This window comes from Macaca fascicularis, chromosome 12 (assembly GCF_037993035.2).
Source record: "Macaca fascicularis isolate 582-1 chromosome 12, T2T-MFA8v1.1".
Lineage (NCBI taxonomy): Eukaryota > Metazoa > Chordata > Mammalia > Primates > Cercopithecidae > Macaca > Macaca fascicularis.
The window spans coordinates 119,538,319-119,559,783 of NC_088386.1; the positions used below are offsets into that span (position 1 = coordinate 119,538,319).

Below are 21,465 nucleotides of genomic sequence, written 5' to 3' on the forward strand. Positions count from 1 at the left end.
CTTCTTCACTTACCTAATGGTCAGTTTGGGGGTCCTTTGGCTCCCCTTAAGTCACATAAGAGAGGTAACAGCCTTGTTTTTGGGGGACCAACATGACCTGGGAACACACAGGTTCCTTTCAAGTCTGTAGTCATTTTTGATTGCCATCTACGCAGCCTTTTCTTTTTCTTTCTGTTTTTGTTTTGATGCTGCTTATGGGTATTGGAGACTGAAATTTCTTTTACCTATATAAATCAAGAGTAAAAAAATACCTAAAACAAAGACCCTATCAATTATATATTTGAGGAAAACCATGGGCAAGCATAACTAGTGGGCTGAGAGAGGATGTGGCATTCTGCAAGCAGGTATCATGATCACATGTATAAAATTCATTACTTCTTACCTGAATTGTCTGGTGAAGATGATTTTCTCTTTTGGCTTCATACTGCTTGCTCCGTAGACATTGTATCTGGTTTTCCAGAATTAAGAGTCCAGAGTTGTCCAGAAATAACATTTATTAATCAACAGTAAAACACACAATAGAAAAGGCCTTATAAATAAAACTATATATTTATAATGCTTTATTTTTTTTTGCTCCAGTACTCCACAAAACACTACAGACAGTAACAAAATAATTCAATAAATATTAAAAACTTTCAATAGAATTATAGGACACTCTTTATCATATGTGAGCATCAACAATGCCACAGCCATTAGATACACTATTAAACACAGTCATAGATATCTTTCTTGAATAATGGACATAATAAATTTTTTATCAAGGAGTCATAACATTTACACATATCCATACACAAGAGAACAGCTCAGAGGAAATGAAGCAGACTCCCCAGTGACCTGGGTTCATCTGCCTGTACATCATTTAAAGATATTACAGTGTTAACAGGATAGAAGTCAACACACTAAAGAGAAATATTAGGATTTGCTTGGGGTGGGAGGAATGAAAGTAGGGTAATTAATGAAAGCTGCTTACATATTTTCCATTGCTCTCTTAGCAATATGCTCCCTTCCCTTTTCTGCCTTTTCTTGGTTGAGGTATTCCAGCACTTTCATTAACAGATCTTCATCCAAGTACTGCCTATTTGGAGTATCATCATTCTTCGGGGGCCCCACAGGGAACCTTTTGCTCACCGGGGCCAGCTTGTCAGTCTCCTGAGAGCTGCCTTGATTCAAATGCTCTTTGATGGCCTGCTCAATTTGTTCCTCTTCCTGTAGGTCATCTTCAGATGAGCCTTGACCAGGAACTCGCTTCACTTGGTTTGAATTAATGATCTCAGGGTATTTAACTAGCATCCTGGCCAAGTACTCACCTAATTCTTGATCCTTGTCATTCAGGTTTTCATATGCCATCTGTCTATTTTCAACATATGGCATCCAGGCAGCTTTGGGAAGCTGGTTCGATCTAGATCTTCCAGGACCATAAGGGAGCCTTGGCAGAACTTTCTCCTGGTTATATGGATTGGGAAAATATGAAGTTTTCTGATTTGCTGCACTCTCCATCCCTAAAAGATTTAAAATATCCTCAACACTGAGCCCATCTGGTAGGGCCTCAGTCCCAGCACGACCAACTGTTTTAGGGTAGCCACTCTTGGAGAGCATCTTATTTTGGAACAGGTCTGGATGGTCTAAGTCAGCCTCTGAGATGTCGTCTAGGTCAACAGGAAGGTCAAGCTCCCGCTCCGGTTCCACTGATCCATTAGGCTTCTCCCCAGTTTTGAGCATCTCAATTAAGTCTTCCGGGGGTATCTGTAAATTCCTTGAGATTTCAATCAGCTGATAAATAGACTGAGAATCAAGAGGTTTTTCAAAAAGCCTGGTGGCCCTTTCCCCATTTTGCCCATTCTGTAACCTCCCACTTCCTGCAGCATTTACTAACCTTTTCAAATAAGTAATTACTTTGGAGACATCATCTGAGAGTTGGTCTTTACTCTCTTTCCGAAGATCTTCTTCCTGGATGCCAAGCTGCCCAGAGCGTTTCACCTCATCGTTGATCTGTTCATTTTTTTCTGTATTCTCTTTGCTGTCTCTCACCTCTTCCTGGGTTTGACTCTCTATTTTCTCCTCTACTGGGTTCCAATCTTCTCCCCCCACCACATCTTCATAGGCAATGTTATTAGCCTTGTAGATATCATCTTCATCGTCTGTATAAAGTTTTTGCTCCTCATCCATCCTCTCACGTTTCTGGTTGTTTGGTCCTGTCAGTTTCCCCAGCTCTTGGAAGACAGATTCCAATGTAGCAAGACTTTGAGGAGTATATTGTTCCTCCACTATTTCATTTGTGCGTTTAAAGGGGTTATCCCTGGAATTCTCTTCATACATAGGAGGGAATTGCATGTGCTTGAGCTTTCTTTCTGGCCACTGCTGTGTCTCATAATCATCACTCATGTCTATTGGAAAGTTCTTTTCTGAATTCAAGGCATGGGGCTTATTTTCTTTTGGTACAGACTGAGGCTCATTTTCAACCTGTCTCAAAGCTTCAAGTATTATTCTCATCCAGTCTTCTTCACTCAGTGAATCTCTCTCGGGCAAGTGACTTTCATCGCCATTTTCTTTTTGCTGAAGGGGGACGGAGACACCTTGGTAGGGATTATAATCTGGGCTGCTTTCTTCCTTATGAGCCTGTTGCCGGAGCTTTTCTATGTACTCCAAAGCCCTGATCATTTCAGGACTGGGAAACTTTTGGACATTTTCCAACCTGAGGTCTGGTTCTTTCTGAAGCAGCTGGTTTCTCTGAAATGAAGCTGCTTCAGCCCCAGAGATGAGGAAAATTAAAGGGATAAGAGACAGGGCTGCTCCAAGCCAGTGGGTCTTTGCTTCAGCCATGTTTGAAAGATTTCCTTAAAACATAGAAAAGATGAGTTAACACAAATGAAACAAACTAGAAGACACTATAGCAAAAGAAATAACTGATCATTGAGGTGAGAAAAAAAAACATAGTAGATATTATTTCACATTAAGCTTAGGATAACTCTTTTTAAAAATTCATGAATATTTTCTACATGATTCCCACAAGCAAACCACAGGAATCTTTAGCAAAATTATTACTCATTCACCAAAAACTTGCATAGCATTCTCTTAATTAGAACAACAGCAAAAACACTGATATGAGATTTCTCAAATTTTATTTTTTCATTTACAGAACTTGCAGTTGGATGTTTAGTACATGTTGTTTCTTTATAATAAAGCAGCAAATACTTCCCAAGATGTTTTGATTATGTTATATAGTGAAGTCATTGGCCAAATAATGTGTTGGCTTAATTTAAAACACGCATGTACACATACACGCCCACAAACTATGTCCTTAAAGTTGTGTCAAAAAACATGTGGTTTATTTCCTGAAGTGTCCATCTAATTTTGTTGTTGAAACACAGCAGCAGTTACATGACCATATATGACAAAGTGATTCTGTTATATGTCAATCATACTGAATTACCTTGTGGGGAGTCCTATCCACATATATTTTTCAGAAATAACTTGTTCTCAATCTGATAGCAAATCCAATGATCCATAAATAACCTCTAGAACACAGGTCTTCTCAGATTCCAGCCAGTTGACTAAACCAGTGAAGTTTCTTTTTGTGTAAATGTGCTAAACCAATAAAGCATTTTAAAATCTCTTTGCTCCATATTTCTTCTAATAATTTCTATTATGACTGTCTTGCAAAATGCAATTGTGGTTATACTTTTCATCAGCCCTCAAGAGTGCATAGTAAATAATAACAGATGCTACAGAGAGAACATAAGTTTTTTTAGCTAGTCTATTTCTGAACTTGTGAGTGTTCAGATTCAGTTTGTCTTATGTCTGTGTCTATTTTGGTATGGACCTGTGAAATCTTAAATCACTCATACTGTTTAGAAAAATCTTAAAATAACCACTATGTAAATCCCAATTCAAATAAACACAGATGATGTGCTGAATTCTTCCTACTTAAAAATCTCCATTCATTTTTTCTCCAGTGCCTTAAAATCTCACATAGGAATTGGTAAGAGGATTAGTTTTTATGTGCCTTACATTTAATATTGCTAACATTGAAAAAAACTATTTTAATATTTGTTATTTTGTTGTAAACAGAATGAATGTAAAAGGAGTTTATAAGTTTGTTCATATCTTTACCAGATCATGGTTTTGTGATAGATAAGCTAAGTTATATGTATACAATTTTCTGTTAGCTTAAACATCAATTATAGAAAATACCATTGTTCACAAGATCATACTGACGATTTTGTTTCCAGTTTTTTAGAGCCCAATAATGGCTTAGTTATGAAAACATTTTAGCATACATATATATTTATTTAAATGATTCACATTTACCAGAATACATAATTTATTGAAAGAAAAATCTTGAAAGGCATTTGAGAGGATACTTCCAAAGTATTTATTATAAATGCATGTTTACTATAAGTAATTTTATTCATAAAATAATGAGGTTCAAGTAAAAATACATTATGCACTCTTGTTTATATTATTTCAGGATTAATTTAGCTTTGGTAATCAATTTTCAACATTGGGATTTGAAATAATAATCTTAAAAACCTTATTGAACTTATTTTCTCTGAAGCCACAATACTTAAATAGTCTTAACATATGGATTATATGCTTATCTTTAAAATCATTATCTTGGAACTGCACTTTGCTGTAAAGTTGAAGCACAATACTCCTTGCAGTTGTTTACACCACAGCCTAACAAGTGCTACCCTTTGCTTATCTATTCTGCTTCAGTTTGAATGACATAGTTACTGCCTTTGAGTGAGACCCAAAGGATTTTTTTCCCAGGTAGCAGCCCTTTCAAGTAGTAAAGATGTTTCAACAGCTCTACTACTCTCTATAAGGTTTGATTTAAAATTGAATTTTCTGAAATCCAAATAATTAGAACATATTTTTCCCCTGACAGCTATCATCAATATCTCTCAAGTTAAAATGTCTTTTCTGTTGAAATCAGACTAGAGCATTGACACATGCAGGTAACTATATATAATTTAAGCAATTCAACTAGTTGGGAAACAGAGAAAAAGAAATACTTGTCCCAGACTTTAACAACATACTGAACATCCTCTTTAAATCAAATTATAGTAATAACAACAATTTACAAAGTTATTAATATTTTCATCATGTATTCAAAACTATCATTTCTCTGTAATTCATGGTCACAACCAAACTATAACCCCAGATAATATTTTGCCCTGGAAAAAGGAAGAATCCAGTGTTCAGGAAAATCCTAAGTTAATACCTTAGGACTAAAATTAGGAGATAATGATGTAAGCTCTTTCAAATATACAAGTTCAGAAAAGAATTTTATATGGTTAATTAATTCAGAGCTCTTGTGAGATGAATATCAAAGAAAAAAAAAAACTAGTTCCAAAATTGGTTGGCTTTGTGACTAACATGCTTAACAGCCTTTGAATCATTGGAAACCTACTGTTAAGAATATTAAACATATAAATTACGCCCCTGGCTTCGTATCTGGCTCTTAGTAGCAGAAATAATAAATTTTGGAAAGAAACAATGTATTGGGCTTGGTTAACTTTACACTAATCTGTGTATTCACACTAAAATCCTTAACTTTTTCACTCCTTTTAATATGATTATCTAAATAACATTCTGGTTGGTAAATATCCAACATCAAGTAGTATAAAGCATAGACCCGATCATGTATCTACACATATGTAGTGTCCTCACATCGGCTGATGAGCAGCAGGTTGCTATTCAGTTATCCTATCACATAAGCTTGCCAAACAGTCTTTTTCTCCTCAGCTAGGAATTAAAAGAAGAGCATGCATATTAGAACTTTCCAGTAAATCAAAGAGAAAAGCAGCCTTACCTCTTTTTGTTTATATGGCAGAGGAGCTCCACAGCATGTTCCTCCCCGTTCTCCGGGCGAGCTTCTCGGGCCGTTTCAGCACACGGACAGCTCCTCTGCTTATAGGGAGCTGCTGCGCCTGACTCCGCACTGCCACACTGACGTCACCGGGCTCAGCCACAAACCCCAGCACAAGCGAGCTTTTTCAAAGAACCGAGAGAAAATAATCACTTTATATTAAAAAAAAAAAAAAAAAAAAAAAAGAAAAGAAAGAAAGAAAGAAAAGAAAAAAAAAGTTGCATGCTTACGCCACCTGTCTTTTTGTGGCAAAAATTGCAGTTTTCCTTTTTCTTTAATCAAAACCTTTGAGACAGAATAAACTGCTCGGCACGATTTCTCTTACAAAGAAAGAAATGTGTGTCAGACAGACATAGCTAATTGCAAGACAATCTCATCTATGTTCTAGCATCTTGTTATAATAGTTTCTTGGGGTCACTGTTGTAATTGTTGTCGTCATTGTTATAAGAAAGTTTTACAGACAAGGATTATTTTTCCATCTTTGCCCACAAAGAAATTACATTACCATTTCCTGGTATACCCAAGATGAATGAAGGACACATTATAAATATGAAAGGCCATATTTCTTATCATGACCATAGCCATCATTCTTTCAAAATCATATTTTTTTGAATAAAACAGAGCGTTGTCTCTCTTTTATATGAGAGTCAACTTTAATAGCTTACATAGTTTTTTAAATGGGTATTTATAAGACTTCCAGCTTAGTAATTAATAGTTCTTTGTATCTCTCTTACTGTCTTTTACAATATCTGATCTCAGAAAGGGAAGCTCAGAAGTTGAGTGCTGATGAAAATACTTTCATCTACTAAAAAAAAAAAAAAAAAGTCTTTTCACTGTTTGGAAAAAATGTGACACATACGTAACTAGAATTCATTTGCAATCGAAAGGACATTGTACTATAAATATTTCCCTTCTCCTGTTGAATCAGATAAGTTGAATACCTTCCATGAATGTGAACAATCCAGGGAATAATACAGCAATTAACTCTCAATCTCTCAGATTTATAATTCATAATCATTGCTCTGCCTTGCCAGATAACCTGATTATATATTTCAATAATTTATATAAATATAAATTTTAAACTTTATTTTATTAAAGATATGAGTTTCTAAAAACTGTATATATTGACATATACTTTAAGAATGCAATAGAATCTTGCTATATAAGAGATCCCATGTGTTTCTGCTAAATGAACCATCAGCCACTGATTCAATAAATTGTAATACCTACTAGGTGCCAGATACATTGCTAAATGCACAATTGTTAACTAATACAAAAATGAGTGATTTTTTTTTTTGCCTTTGATGAGCCTTTCATTTAATGGGAATGATATGCAAATAAACACACAATTTTCATATAAATTGGAAAGCAGCAATAGAGAGGTTAGCTAGCAGTATTTGGGACCATTTGGATAGCCAATAGGTTCAACCTAGAAATTCAGGGGGAAGCAATGCCATGGAATAAAAGGCCTAAGCTGAGAGCTCTCACTATCAGGTTTTCTTACAATGATTTCTAACTATGCTAGTACTTTTGAATTCCTTGAAAAAGCAGGAAATGGCTTAAAGTCTTATGGAAAAAATCTTGGAAAAAAAACGCATCTTGATTCTCCCTATTTGATATTCCTAAACGACTAGGAGATCATCATTTTTGGATTGACATGAACTCATATACACTCAGACTGGGGTTATATGGCCAATTCATCCAACAAATTTTGCCTTATAGTGGTTTTTTAGGGCATGATCAAATGCTGGGTTGAAGAGACCTAAACATGACCCATTTCTCAAGCATCATCTCAATGGCACCAGTTCATTCACTGACATCCTGAGCTAAGATTGTCTTAAATTTTAACAAAGCCCTGGCTAGCTGCTCTGAGTTTGACCTAATTTTCTGTCCAGCAGCTAGTTCTGTGTGACCAGTTCAAATAATCAGTATCAACACAGCCTTAGAAAACTCGGCAATTATTCTTAAAATGTTGAGTTAGTTCAGTATAGGTCTCAAAATCCCTCAAGAAAGTCATCCTGTACAGGCTAATTCATTTATGTGGAACGAAACTTTTTTGGCAAGAACCAGAAGCTACAGTTCTTCCAGAGTCAACGTCTTGCCTGGAAATATCTTCAATCATCCAAAAGACATGCAAAATCTCATTCAAAATCTCCAAGTAGATGTGAGATGCCAGGAGGCTGTTGCTGGGATGGATAGGCTCCACTAGGCTCAAGATGTGGGTAGAACAATAAGCCATTGTGGGCTATTGAATTTCTGCCTATCTTATGAGACTATGATGAATACCTCTCACTTATTGAGTTCTGTTACGGCCCAAGCACTGTATTTGGAACCTAATTTAATCCTCCTGACAACTGTAACAAGTAGGTATTTCATCTCCATTTTACAGATGAAGAAACTAAAGCTCAGAAATAAGTAAGTTGCCCACTATTTTCTGACTCATAATTGGTAGAGCTAGAATTTGAATCTAAGTCCTTTCTGTGGTATTTCTACAACAAAAACTATGATTCAGACACTGCTAGAGATGGAAATACAGAAATAAATATGGGATGAATTTAATCATTAAAGACCCAAGTCCAGAATTGAGTTTCTTTGACAAAAATCCCCAGTTGTCCAGTTGCTTTTCCTGGTCTAAGAAAAGCATAGGCATAGGCCTGGATTTCTATTTGGTGCAGCACCAATGGAAAACAAGAATAAACAGTAGATCACGGCCTTGATGCAATGGGGCATACATCTTCCAAATAAGAGAGCAGTTGTTGAATTAGGACAATTCTATTCACCAGCCTGTTTTTTCAAAATCAGACTCCCCAAACATATTTTTTAACTTTTAAGTTCAGGGGTACATGTGCAGGTTTGTTACAGAGGTAAACTTGTGTCACGGGAGTTTGTTGTACAGATTATTTCATCACCCAGGTATTAAGCCTACTACCCATTAGTTATTTCTCCTGATCCTCTCCCTCCTCCCACCATCCACACTCTGATAGGCTGTGTCGTTCCCCTCTTTGTGTCCATGTATTCTCATCGTTTAGCTCCCACTTACAAGTGAGAGCATACGGTATTTTGTTTTCTTTTCCTGCATTAGTTTGCTAAAGATAATGGCCTCCACCACTATCCATGTCCCTGCAAAGGACATGATCTCATTGTTTTTATGGCTGCATAGTGTTCTATGATGTATATGTGCCACATTTTCTTTTCTTTTCTTTTTTTTTTTTTTTTTTTTTTTTTTTTTTTGAGACAGAGTCTCACTCTGTGACGCAGGTTGGAGTGCAGTGGCGGCATCTCAGCTCACTGCAAGCTCTGCCTCCCAGGTTCACGCCATTCTCCTGCCTCAGCCTCCCGAGTAGCTGGGACTACAGGCACCCGCCACCACGCCCAGCTAATTTTCTTTTGTATTTTTAGTAGAGACGGTGTTTCACCATGTTAGCCAGGATGGTCTCGATCTCCTGACCTCGTGATCCGCCTGTCTCAGCCTCCCAAAGTGCTGGGATTACAGGCATGAGCCACCACACCCGGCCTATATGCAATATTTTCTTTATCCAGTCTGTAATTGATAGGCATTTAGGTTGATTCCACATCTTTGCTATTGTGAATAGTGCTGCAATGAACGTACACATGCATGTGTCTTTATAATAGAACAATTTACATTCCTTCGGGTATATAACCAGTAATAGGATTGCTGGGTTGAATGGTAGTTTACTTCTTTGAGGAATCGCCACTCTGTCTTCCACAATGGCTGAACTAATTTACACTCCCACCAACAGTGTATAAGCATTCCTTTTTCTCCACAACATTGCCAACATCTGTTATTTTTTGTTTTTATAGATTTTCCAGTGTGTTATATTTAACATATTTCCAAAAGTTATTAAATTTTTGCCAGTAGTTATTTGTTCTAAAGGGAGCTATTTCTCAAATAGAAATTTATTTGGAGAAGAATTTAAAATTATATATATATACACACACACACACACACGTATATGTACACACACTTATATATCTCAATAGTTTGTTGATGTAAAATATTTTAGAGCATGAATAAAACATTAAAATAACCTATAAATCTTTGCATCACTGAGCCTGTTTCAAGGAATGATTTAAACATGCCTTACAAAATTTTAATTTTCCTGTTAGGACTAAATTGCCAACTATCATGGCCGCCAAGAAATGAATCTCTATATTGTGAACGTTTTCAAAATAATTATGTACTGTCTATAATAATGGATTTTTACAAAATTAGCTTGCATCCTCACCAGGGTGCTGTTAATTTCAAGTTAATCATTCACAATTTAACTCTAAGTAATTAGAACAGATGAGTTTGTTTTTATGACTGGATTTTCTTAAATCTTGGTCATTTTATTCTTTGTTATTCAATTTCACAGTTTATCTAGACAAGATTTTGATTTCTATCATTCATACAAGCAATCCTCTACCTTAGTAATCTTTTCATTTGAAACTTCTCCCTCTTACACTTCATTACATTTCTCATTTTGTTTCAATTTACATAAAAGCAATTGAGATCCAGAAAACGAATATGTCTTGTTTCTCCTTTTTCTCCTGTCTGCTTCTTCCCTGTCTCTAACTGCCTCCCTGCCTGCCCTTTCCTCCCATGGAAGACCAGACTCTCACAGAGGAGTCCGGGTGCAGCACGCTTAAGCTGAGGTCCTCCAGCATTCGCCTGACTGTGGCCAGCAAGGAGGGTGTAGTGTCCACCCCGGCCCCTCAGGGTCTTGGCTGCTTGTCCTTGCTCAGTCCTCACTGGCCTGCCTTCCTTCTCTTCTTGTTACATTTTTTTTTCCTTTATACTCCTTGTTTACTCTTTACCACCTTTACCTTTTACTTCCAAAATTTAAATTCCATTCGTAGTTGTAGTACGCTTTACTAACAAATGACTGTTTCTTTAACTCAGTGTCAAAGAAGAGTGAAATATTTTTCCACTTCCCTTGCAAAGGCAGGGCCTGCAAATTGCTGTTTGGAGAACACACAAGTCAGAAACAGGGTATACTTTATTTAATAATGTGACTGCACAGTTTCCCAGACAAAATCCACTAGGTTCTAGGAGGTAGAAACTGTTTTCTATTATTGTACCCTCATGCCAAAAATATGTTTGTGAATCGAGTTGAATTAAAGTTTTCTCATTCCTACTACCAAAGCTTCACACATTTCCTCTTGGAATTTTTTAATCCTCTTACAGCAGCATCCTTATGCAAATGCACTGACTTTATTCATTTGCGTTGCATGCACTGCTAGTAAATTAAGTTTAGGTTTTTTTAAGGATTATTTTCCTCCACTACAGGAGCATTCTGTATTTTTCTAACTTTTGCTTCATTTCGTAAAATATTTTCCAAGTATTTGAGTAAAAATATAGCACATACAAAGAAAATTGAGCTATTCTTAATTCCAGTATTTGTTTATTCTTTGTAATATTTTTGCTCTGCATATCAAGGAACCACATTACTGACAGCCCTAGGTGGACTAGATAACATTTAAGGCTCTTTCTACCCTTTGACCTCTTTACCCTGTGAAATGGGAGTCTGCTGTGAAATTTTTTTTTATTTGTCTAGTAGGTATTAAAATATGATTTTTCTCATAAACCCTCAATAAGAATTGTATAAACCAAATAAACACAGCCTCTTCTCTTCATTGACTTTGGATTCTTGGAACCATCTGGTACTTGGAAGAAAAGCAAGTAGCATTTTCTTAATCTAATACCATGAATGTTTGGGCATCTGCTCCCTCAATGGATTTCGAGAGAAGGAAGTTTGTGCACTGGAAGTTAATTACTTAGCTTAAAACAACACTGAATGTCTCAATCTTTCAGATTCTCCTGGCATAATTGTTTTGTGAATCAATGTTTTCAGCATTTACATGCCAATATTTTAATAACGAATTTTTTTTTTTTGCTTGGAAATCTTCCATCTACACTCTCTTACCCCTCCTTTTAATCAGAAGCCCAGAGAGATGTAAGAAAGTCTTCAAGGTTAAAGTGCAGCATCTTTATGGTTAAGTTTAGCATTTTGTGTCCAGGGCTCCCACAGATTCACCAGATGACTTTTCACAGTTCACTTAGCCTTTGTAGGAATTCTGGAGTGCTTTCTATATTGGCAAAATGAATATATCACTTCTGGAGGTAGGGCACTTGCATATATAATATGATGTGGGGAACTGAGAAAAGGCTCCTTAACCCAGAACTTTCTCCCCCAAATCCAGCCAGCCTGTCTGTATTCTACATCACAGATGGTTTGGGGTTTTTTTAGAATTTTTGGTACAGGGTCCTTAGGAGCTCCATTGTAAGGGATAATTCGTTAATCAGTTATTACCTCCTTAGCAGGAATTAGCACACAAATCAAATCATCTCACTACTTTGACAATGAAGAAAGGACACAGGTCCTGTATACTACAGGGACATGATTAAAAGCATGTATTGGAGTCGTGATTCTCAAAGGGTGGTCCCAGGTTAGCAATATCAGCACCACTCGGCAATCTGTTAGCAACACACATTCTCAGACCCCACCCAGAAGGGTTCATTTAGCATAAAACCAAATATAAATGTAAATACATTTGACCTTTCCCCACAGCCTTCCTAGAGACTGGCTCACCAGCCCATTATTTGCTCCCGATTTGGAAATGCTACTGATGTTTGCAAAGAATATCTCTTCCTGGCTTTATAGAGATTTCAAATTGATTCTTGCATAAATACAGATGGGTTTATCTGAGTACAAATTAGCTCATAGATTGCTATGATTGGAAAGATATATAAAATGTCATCCACTTTAACCTGGCTCATTGCTTGCATCTGCTCTGTCAAATTCCTAACAAACAGCCTTGCAGCATATAATATTAAGGCTCCTTAAATACCTCCAAATAAATAGCAACTCATTACCTCCCAATGCTCCCTATTCCACCTTTGGGCAAATTTATTCTCAAGTTTTGTGGGTATTTCCCCCCTTGTATTGGGCTGAAATATGATCCCCTGTGGCTTCACCATGGATCTGAGTTCTGCCCTGGAAGGCTATGTGGAGCAAGTCTTGGTCATCTTTTCTGTCGCCAGAACCAGGCCTCCCCAGCCAGTTTGCTTTTTCTAAATGAAACAGTTCTATTAAATTTTCTCCATAATTCATGGTGCTGGTCCTCAGCTCCAAAGCACAGTCTTTGGCCTAATTCAACATAAGACTTGAAAACAGCATCTAGCTCAGAGTGGCTATCCTTCATCCCAGTCCCCTTGCCTAGAAAGTTCTCCCCAACCCCTCCACGCTGCCCGCTTTTGCCCAGTCAACATCTTGTTTGTGAGGAAGCTCATTTCCTTAGGAGAATTTTATCTGAGTTTCCTGACTCGGCCAGTTCTCTCTAGAATATTTTCTCATGGAACCAAATATTTATCTTGGTTAGTAGTTAGTATAGTTGCAATATATTATAGCATTTTTATTTGTGGGATTCTTAGATTACTGTCTTCCCAAATGACTTTAATGTCTTTGAGGACATAAAGAAGTCTAGGATGTAAGTCCATTATACCCAAAACCCAGCCAAACCAATGCTTAAAAATAATAACATTTACAGACCTGAGTTTCAGCACACACACACACACACACACAAATAATAATAATAATAATAATAATAATAATAATAATAATAATAATAATAACAACATCTAAAAATAAGCATATCAAGATCCAAACTGACCACATTTCCTTCTAATCCCTTACCTCCTTCTCAAAGTTCTCTCCTAACTGATTCTAGTCTCATCCCTCCAGTTCAATCATGGAACTATTATCTCCTTGGCTTATTCTTGTACCTTATCCCTCTCCACTGTCTCACCCCTTTATTTCCCCAACCATTGCCAATTCTTCCCAGTTGCCCCTTTCCGGTTTATCCATTTTCATAGCCTCTTAGCATTCTCTTATGTTTGGCCATTCAAAAAATCTCTCCCCAGACTTTCAAGTGTCTATCACTAATCTCCTTTCATACATGCCTTTCTATTTCCAGGAAGTTAGGTGTTGGCACCTTAAGGGAAATAATATCTACTTCTAATTTGAACTAGCACTCAGGAACTACTGCTGACTGAATAACTAATGGGAAATGACAATGGGAAAAAATGAACGACAATGGGGAAAAAAAGCAATCAATGTCTATTAAATGCCTAAGTACAAGCCAAGGGGCTCCATCTTTTCAAATACCATAGCAAATTATCTTTCAACATTTTTCCATCGTGAGCCTCCCCTGCTCAACTGGTGCCAACTGGATTAACTTTCCATAGTTCAAGGTCTTCCACTGATTTTTTTATGCTCCCTCATACTTCTCCATTCCCACCCTCCCTAGATTTTTGGCTAGTACTATAATGTTCTCAACCAGAAGATATACTTAATCTTCTCAGTCCATCTTTATCTGCATCATTCTCCTTGCCTTGAAAATGTTCTTCCTCTCTTCCCCACCATTTTGATTCTTTTAAAAAGTTTTACTTGAGACTGGTATAGTGGCTTATACCTATAATCCCAATGCTTTGGGAGGCTAAAGTGGGAGGATTGTTTGAGGCCAAGAGTTCAAGACTAGCCTGGGCAACACAGTAATACTCTATCCTCCATCTCTACAATTTTTTTTTTTTTAAATTAGCTGGGTGTAGTGCTGCATGCCTGTAGGCCCATGTACCACCAGCTGAACCTGAGTGGCTGAGGCAGGAGGATCACTTGAGCCCAGGAGTTCAAGATTGTAGTTAGCCATGAGCATGCCACTGCCACTGCACTCCAGCCTATCTCCAAAGAAAGAAAAAAAAAAAAGAAAGAAAAGAAAAGAAAAGAAAAACAAAGTTTTACTATATGTATCTTCTCAGTAACACTTTCCTTAATGAACCTTTACCCTTTGCATGCAGTTACCCCATTATCAGAGTACAGGTTTTTAACCGGAAGTCCATTGAATCCTATGAGATTAAATGCACGTGTTTATGTAAATGTGATCATGTGCTTTTTGTTGCAGGAAGCTTCAGGGCTATAAAGAAGTTTTCAAGTGAATCTATGACCTTGAGATTTTGTTGTAACTCTTAGTAATAGTCACCAAATAGTTCTGGCTCCCCTTCCTCCTGGGCTTATGATAGAATTGCACCGCCTGAACTCTTGTGATTGAGTGGCACCATGTGACAACTTCTAGTCAATAAGCTTAGAGATGAATGACATGTACCAGGGCACTTGCCCTCACCATAGATGCGGGCAAGTTTTGAGGTGGTGGTTGCTCACACAGCTTCCTCTGTGATTGGCTGCAATGTGCAGAGTTACCTTCCAGACCTTTCATGAACAGGTAAGGTGAGAAAATAAAGAAATAAAGTTGTTTAAGCCATTGATTTTGAGACACTGTTATCACACATAACCTAGCCCAGCTTGACTGATATAACTATTGAACACGACTGGTTTGGAATATTGTTATAGCATGAATGTTGACAGATTTTTAGTTAAAATCTTACCCAAAGAAAGGAGATAAGATCAGTTGACAGTGAGAAGCTTGTCCTGCTTTCCCCTGGGTGTTCATGTACTCCAAGGGGCCAATCAGATGCATCTGTTTCCCAGAGTATGAAAAGCATATCCATAACACTATTGGAATTTTTCTGCCAAGCATAGACATGGCATTAAGTAGCATTAGGTTCTATAGTTGTCTGAAATGTATTCCTTGTGCAATTCTCCTAGTTACACAAAAAAGAAACTATCAGCTGGAGGCTAGCATGAACACCTTTCTGATGCTTGAAAATCCTCCTTTTTGGCCTTAGACTCTGAGCTTTCTGCAGGCTGCAGGATCTAACCAGAAATTTATTAACATCTTTATAGTTGTATTGAATTTATGGTTTGAATTTCTTTCCATTTATATAGGCAATAAAACTTTCAAGTTGAGGAAGTGATGTAAACCTTCTTTGATTTAGGCTTAACAAGATGTTCAATATTGAAAAAAATTAAGTAAATAGTAGTACGAATAATGCTTAGAGATAACAAAGTAATACTTTAAAAAAGACTGATTTTTTTGGAAATTTTCTACTATCTTGTAGCTCAATCTTGGGCGAGGCCTAATCCCCATTTTGGAGTCCAAAACTCTTGATTGTATATTCTCGCCTCTCTCTTCTTCCTGTCTCCAAGGGTTCTAAAGTTTCACGGAGCAGGCAGTGCACCGTGTAATTACAGGCAGCTCACACCTATGATCCTAGCAGTTTGGGAGGCCGAGGCAGGAGGATCACTTGAGCTCAGGAGTTGAAGACCAGCCTGGGCAATGTAGAGATACCCCATTTCTGCAAAAAATTTTTAAAAATTAGCCAGGTATGGTGGCACACAACTGTAGTCCCAGCTACTCAGGAGGCTGAGGGGGAAGGACCATTTGAGCCCAGGATGTTGAGGCTGCAGTAAACTGTGATTATGCCACTGAACTCCAGCCTGAGCAACAGAGTAAGACCCTGTCTCAAAAAAAAAAAAAAAAAAAAAAAAAAAAAAAAAAAAAAAAAAAAAAAATTCAGTGACCAGAAACTTTGTGTGTGTGTTTTAACACTTTAGTTCCACAGCAAAACTCGCCTCAGAACATATCCAATAGGCAGGAGTTATGTACAGCAGAAGGTAGAAAACTGGGCTTGGGTCTGCTGTGCGGCCTTAGGCAAATTACTTAACCTCCCTGGGCCTCGGTTTGTTCATTTGTCAAATGAGGGTAACATTACCTAGGCTGAGGCCTCAGAAAGTTGCCGCAAGGATTCAATTATATAATAGTTGTAGAAAACGCGTTGGAAGGTCTGAGGCACTCTGCAGATGCCTTCCCTGATTATTATTCAGCTCCCAGTCCCTGGGAATTCACTGAAACAGGGCTTGCCATGCCTGAATTTTAACATTGTAACCAACCTAAAAAAATAAGAATTTCCTTTATACTGATGTGATTAGAACTGATTTCTGAACGGCGTCGCAAAGCAAGTCATTTGCAGCCTCTCCTCCATTAGACTGAAAAAGAAACGAAACGCAAGTGTTTACGTAACTGCTAGAAGCCTGTTTCTCTGTCAAGCCGGCGGAGGTGGAGTTTCTTCTGGGAGGCTGCTTCTGGCTCCCTTGACTTCAGCAGGGCTTGGCGTCAGACGGAAGGATTTTAAGTCAAAACACACATGGCTATAGGGAATACGATGAGTCATGTTCCGCCGGGGCTGAGCGGCTCCGGGGAATCAGCCGCAATAATGAATGAGAATGAACGCCTCCTCCAGGCCTGCGCCACCGCCTCCTCAGCCCAAGGCCAGGTTCACGGTTTTAATCATCAGTGTCTCCGCACAGCCCCGCTTGGAGGGGCACGGCGGGAGCAGTTTGCACGTTACACATTCATAGAGGCGCAGCCACTCATTACAGTCATCCTCAGGCTCTGCCCTAATGAGACTCAGGAACAAGGCTTTAAATGTCACGATGCTTTTGTGTCTTTTCCTGATGGAAGAACTACACGATGATGCTGGTGATGCAGCCGGTTTCAGAGGAACCAGGGCGGGGGCCTCACACGCAAACCCCGAAATGACGACCATCTCCAAGGCCCCCAGACGTCTTAGAGGGTTCTGAGTGAATGAGCCCCTTCAGATTCCCTTTGGGGTATTTATTTCCGGACCTCAACCCTAACATCTCTAAACTGTTTGCATCTGTCTGGCTAGCATCCACCAGCTGATGTAGGACTTGGGTCTTTTAACAATAACAAGGAGATTAAAATCCTGGGGGTGTTTTTCCCTACAATGGTGAATCCCTTTCTTCTAAACTCGGCTTCATTACTCTTTATTTTAGCCAAAAGTCAAGAAGCATCCATGTATTAAAAGAGACAGAGAGTCAGTTAATGGGCACATTCTGGTGCCAAACTGCCTGGGTTTGCACCTGCCTCTTCCTCTTCCTAGCTGTGGAGCCTCAAGCTATTTATTTATTGTCTTCATGCCTCTGCTCTCTCCTCTATAAAACAGAAATCATAATAGCAGGTACCTCACAGGGTTTTGTGTGACTTCAGTCAGAACAATAAGCATTCAATAAATATAGTGCTATTATCATTAAGACATATTTATTGAACTTTTACTTTCCCCAAGACTTACATCAGGCACCAACAATACAAAGCAAATAAAATTCAAGGGCTGTTCATGTGGAAACTAGTGAGGAAAATATCTATACACATTGCATAGGCTGTTTTGCATTCCTATAAAGGAAGACCCGAGACTGCGTAATTTATAAAGAAAAGAGGTTTAATTGTCTCCCGGTTCTGCAGGCTGTGCAAGCATGTTACCAACACCTGCTTAGCTTCTGGTGAGGACCTCAGGAAGCTTACAGTCCTGGTGGAAGGCATAAGTGCAGGCATGTCACATGGCAGGAGTGGGAGCAGGTTTGGGCAGTCAGACTTTTAAATAAGCAGATCTCACATGAACTGAGGGAGAACTCACTTGTTACCAAGGGGATGGTGCTAAACCATTCACAAGGGATCCACCTCCATGATTCAGTCCCCCTGGCCTCAACTCCAACATTGGGGGTTACATCACTACATGAGATTTGGATGGGGACAAACATCTAAACCATATCACACATCATAGCAGGCTGTGATAAATGGGAAGACAAGGGACCAGTGGCTGGAGAGAGACCATGATTAGTGTTGCATAGGAGGGCTGGAGATTTTAGATAGCAGGGAACCTTTGAACTTGAGTGTCTAAGATGGACAGAAACTGACCAGGAAAAGATTGGAAGCAGCTGAGTGTGGTGGCTCATGCCTGTAATCCCAGCACTTTTGGAAACTGAGGCAAGAGGATTCCTTGAGCCAAGGAGTGCAAAACCAGCCTGGGCATCATGTAGAGATCCCATCTCTACAAAAATTAATAATAATAAAAATTAACCAGATGTGGCGGCATGCATCTGTAGTCCCTGCTACTCAGGAGGCTGAGGCAGGAGGATCACTTGAACCCAGAAGATTGAGGCTGCAGTGAGCCATGTTCACAGCACTGCACTCCAGCCTGCAGCCTGGGCAATTGAGCAAGATCCTGTCTCAAAGTAAAACAAAGAAAGAATAGAAGCATTTGCTTCATCTCAATCTCTCAGCAAGTCTGCAGCTTTACACGGAGCTTTCTTCAGTTGTCCAAAGAGAAGAGCAGGCTGGTCCCGGACCCTGAACATGACCCACAGGATATGTGGATGTTTTAGAGCCTTAGCTCTGTGTCTGGATCCTGTCCCCACACCTGTGCTGCTCCAGAAGACACTACATGCTCCAGGAGTTTACTATGTCTCTTGCATCTGAAGATAACAAATCAAGTGAAAGAAGGGGTCTTCTTTTTTTTAAGAGAGAGAGAGAGAGAGAAAGGGATCAAACACTTGCCAGAGGCCAAGACATTCTTTGTTTTTAGGATATTCCTGATCTTGGGGCTTTGGAATTAAGTTCTCATAGCTTTCATCAAGTAGTCACCATAGGACACTCAGCTAAGGACCTTTCAGAATTTCTTGGATGAAGAAAGACAAAGTGGCAAAACGAAGGGTATGTGATCATGAGAATAGCTGATGTTTATTAAGCTGACTATACGTCACACCATTTACAATTACTATATCTTTACACTTAACCTATTGGGAATATTACATGTTGAACTATGTTAACTTGCCATTTTTCAATTTAGAAAATGATCGAATATAGCAAGTTCATGTGGTTCGAGCTAATATCATTACCATTCTGGTGATGGGGAAACTGCAGCTTAGAGAGGGTTATGAATAGACGCAAGTGAACTGTGGTCAGATGATCTGGGTTTGATTTCTGGTGACACCACTTAATAATAGTTTCTACCCTCATAAGGATGTTGGGGGGCAGTGGTTGTTAAATAGGATATGCTAATAAATAAGTGCCTAGCACGTTTTGAGATTGCAACATTCTTTTTTCTATACCAACTGGCCCTTGATCAAAGGAGAGGAAAAAATAAGTAGACTAATCCCCATTCCCAGGCAGTCAGAGGGTTAAGGGTGGGTGCTGGGCCTCCTGATATCCTGCGTTGACTACCAGGCCTGGCCTTGTTGTCCCTAGCTCCCAATATCTGGTAAGACAGAAGCATTTAAATGAGCAGACTCTGAAAAGGAGGATTCAGTGATGAGTAGAACATAGAGCAGTGACTGGGTTTGAAATCAGGAAACTGGGGACAGAGGTCCTTTGTTTAGTTTCTGGAGACTTGGGATGACACTCTCAGTTTTGCTTGAAGGGATCTCTAAGAAGGCAACTAAAACTACTGGGGTGGAGCATAAGAGAAACAGAGACAAAAGAGAAACTGTCAAGAGTATCCATTGGTTGTATCATTGATCACCATTTCCCAGGAGCCATGGAAATGGGAAGGCTTTCCAAGAGGCCCTCAAAAAGCTTCCTCTACTGCTGCCTTCTCTTTGCTACCCTGGGGGCTAGCTACAAAGCAGAGCCAGGCACCAGGTTAGTGGTGCTAGACAGTTACAGGAAATATCAACCCCTCATCAGTATTAAGATTCCGGCTTCCCCTTATAGTCTCACTCTTTTATTCTACTCAAAACCATGATTAGTTGAGTGAAATAAATTTAAACTTGAGAATTTGGCAATCATCTTTTAAATAAGTGGAATCCCCATTGAACAAAACTAAATCCAACTGGGTATTGCTGGAACCAATTCTGTAAGTTGGGTCTTACACAGAGTACATGGTGAATGTGTTCTCCCTTCCAGCCTCTTACCTGCACCATGAATCTTCCATGGAAACAATTATCTCCTTCAAGAACCAGCATGACTTGCTGGGCACAGTGGCTCACGCCTGTAACCCATCACTTTGTGAGGCCAAGGTGCCCAGATCACGAGGTCGGGAGATAGATGGAGACCATCCTGGCAAACATGGTGAAACCCCGGCTCTACTAAAAATACAAAAATTAGCTGGGTATGGAAGTGCATGCCTGCAATCCCCGCTACTTGGGAGGAGAATCACTTGAACCCAGGAGGTAGAGGTTGCAGTGAGCTGAGATCATGCCACTGCACTCCAACCTGGCGACAAAGCTAGACTCCGTCTCAAAAAAAAAAAAAAAAAAAAAAAAAAAAGAACCACCATGACTGATGGAAGTTTGAACTATGGGCGCAAAATCCAGCAAGATGGGTATGGACCTTCCTACGTTCAGATTTGCCTCATTTTGTGCTTATCATTACTCATGTAATTACTTGTTACCATCAACTCAAACCAAAACCACAGAGCTTTTTGAAAGGGGGTTGACAAGGAAGAGGTACTTGTTTAGGGACCCCTCTTACCTCATCTTGGCCCCACATAGGCCTGTCCCTCCATAGCTGCATCTCAAACCTCAGACCTTAGCCTGCCATGAGCACCAACCACATTGAAATCTCAGTTTCTTGAAGCCCTGCTCTCTGATAGAATCAATCTGTAATAATGAGAGAACACGCTATTTGGGTAACCTTCCACTCATGCATTTATCCATTCATTTGCTCATTCATCAAATGTTTATTGAACTGATTGAATTATTCAGAAAGTAATGGTGCTGTGCTCTCTGCCCTCTTAGAGTTCACAGCCTAGTGGCTGGGACTGAGGGTGGGTGCATTGAGGGGGGCAGTGGCGGGCAAGTGAAGGAGGCATACACATACACCCTTGATGGATAAAACAG

General features: G+C 39.0%; 1 protein-coding gene across 1 annotated transcript; it reads right to left on the reverse strand.

Moving 5' to 3' along the window:
• Positions 1 to 545: 545 nt before the first annotated feature.
• SCG2 (secretogranin II) lies at positions 546 to 5,892 on the reverse strand. Its single transcript, XM_045367791.3, has 2 exons — positions 5,816 to 5,892; positions 546 to 2,834 (listed from the first exon to the last, which is right to left on the reverse strand). Exon 2 carries the CDS (start codon positions 2,818 to 2,820, stop codon positions 967 to 969), a length of 1,854 nt encoding a protein of 617 aa, XP_045223726.2. The 5' UTR covers positions 2,821 to 2,834; positions 5,816 to 5,892; the 3' UTR covers positions 546 to 966.
• Positions 5,893 to 21,465: the final 15,573 nt, after the last annotated feature.

What these genes read in the sequence shown, in the direction of transcription:
- SCG2 (XM_045367791.3), bottom strand. Translation starts at nt 2,820, where the DNA reads ATGGCTGAAGCAAAGACCCACTGGCTTGGAGCAGCCCTGTCTCTTATC.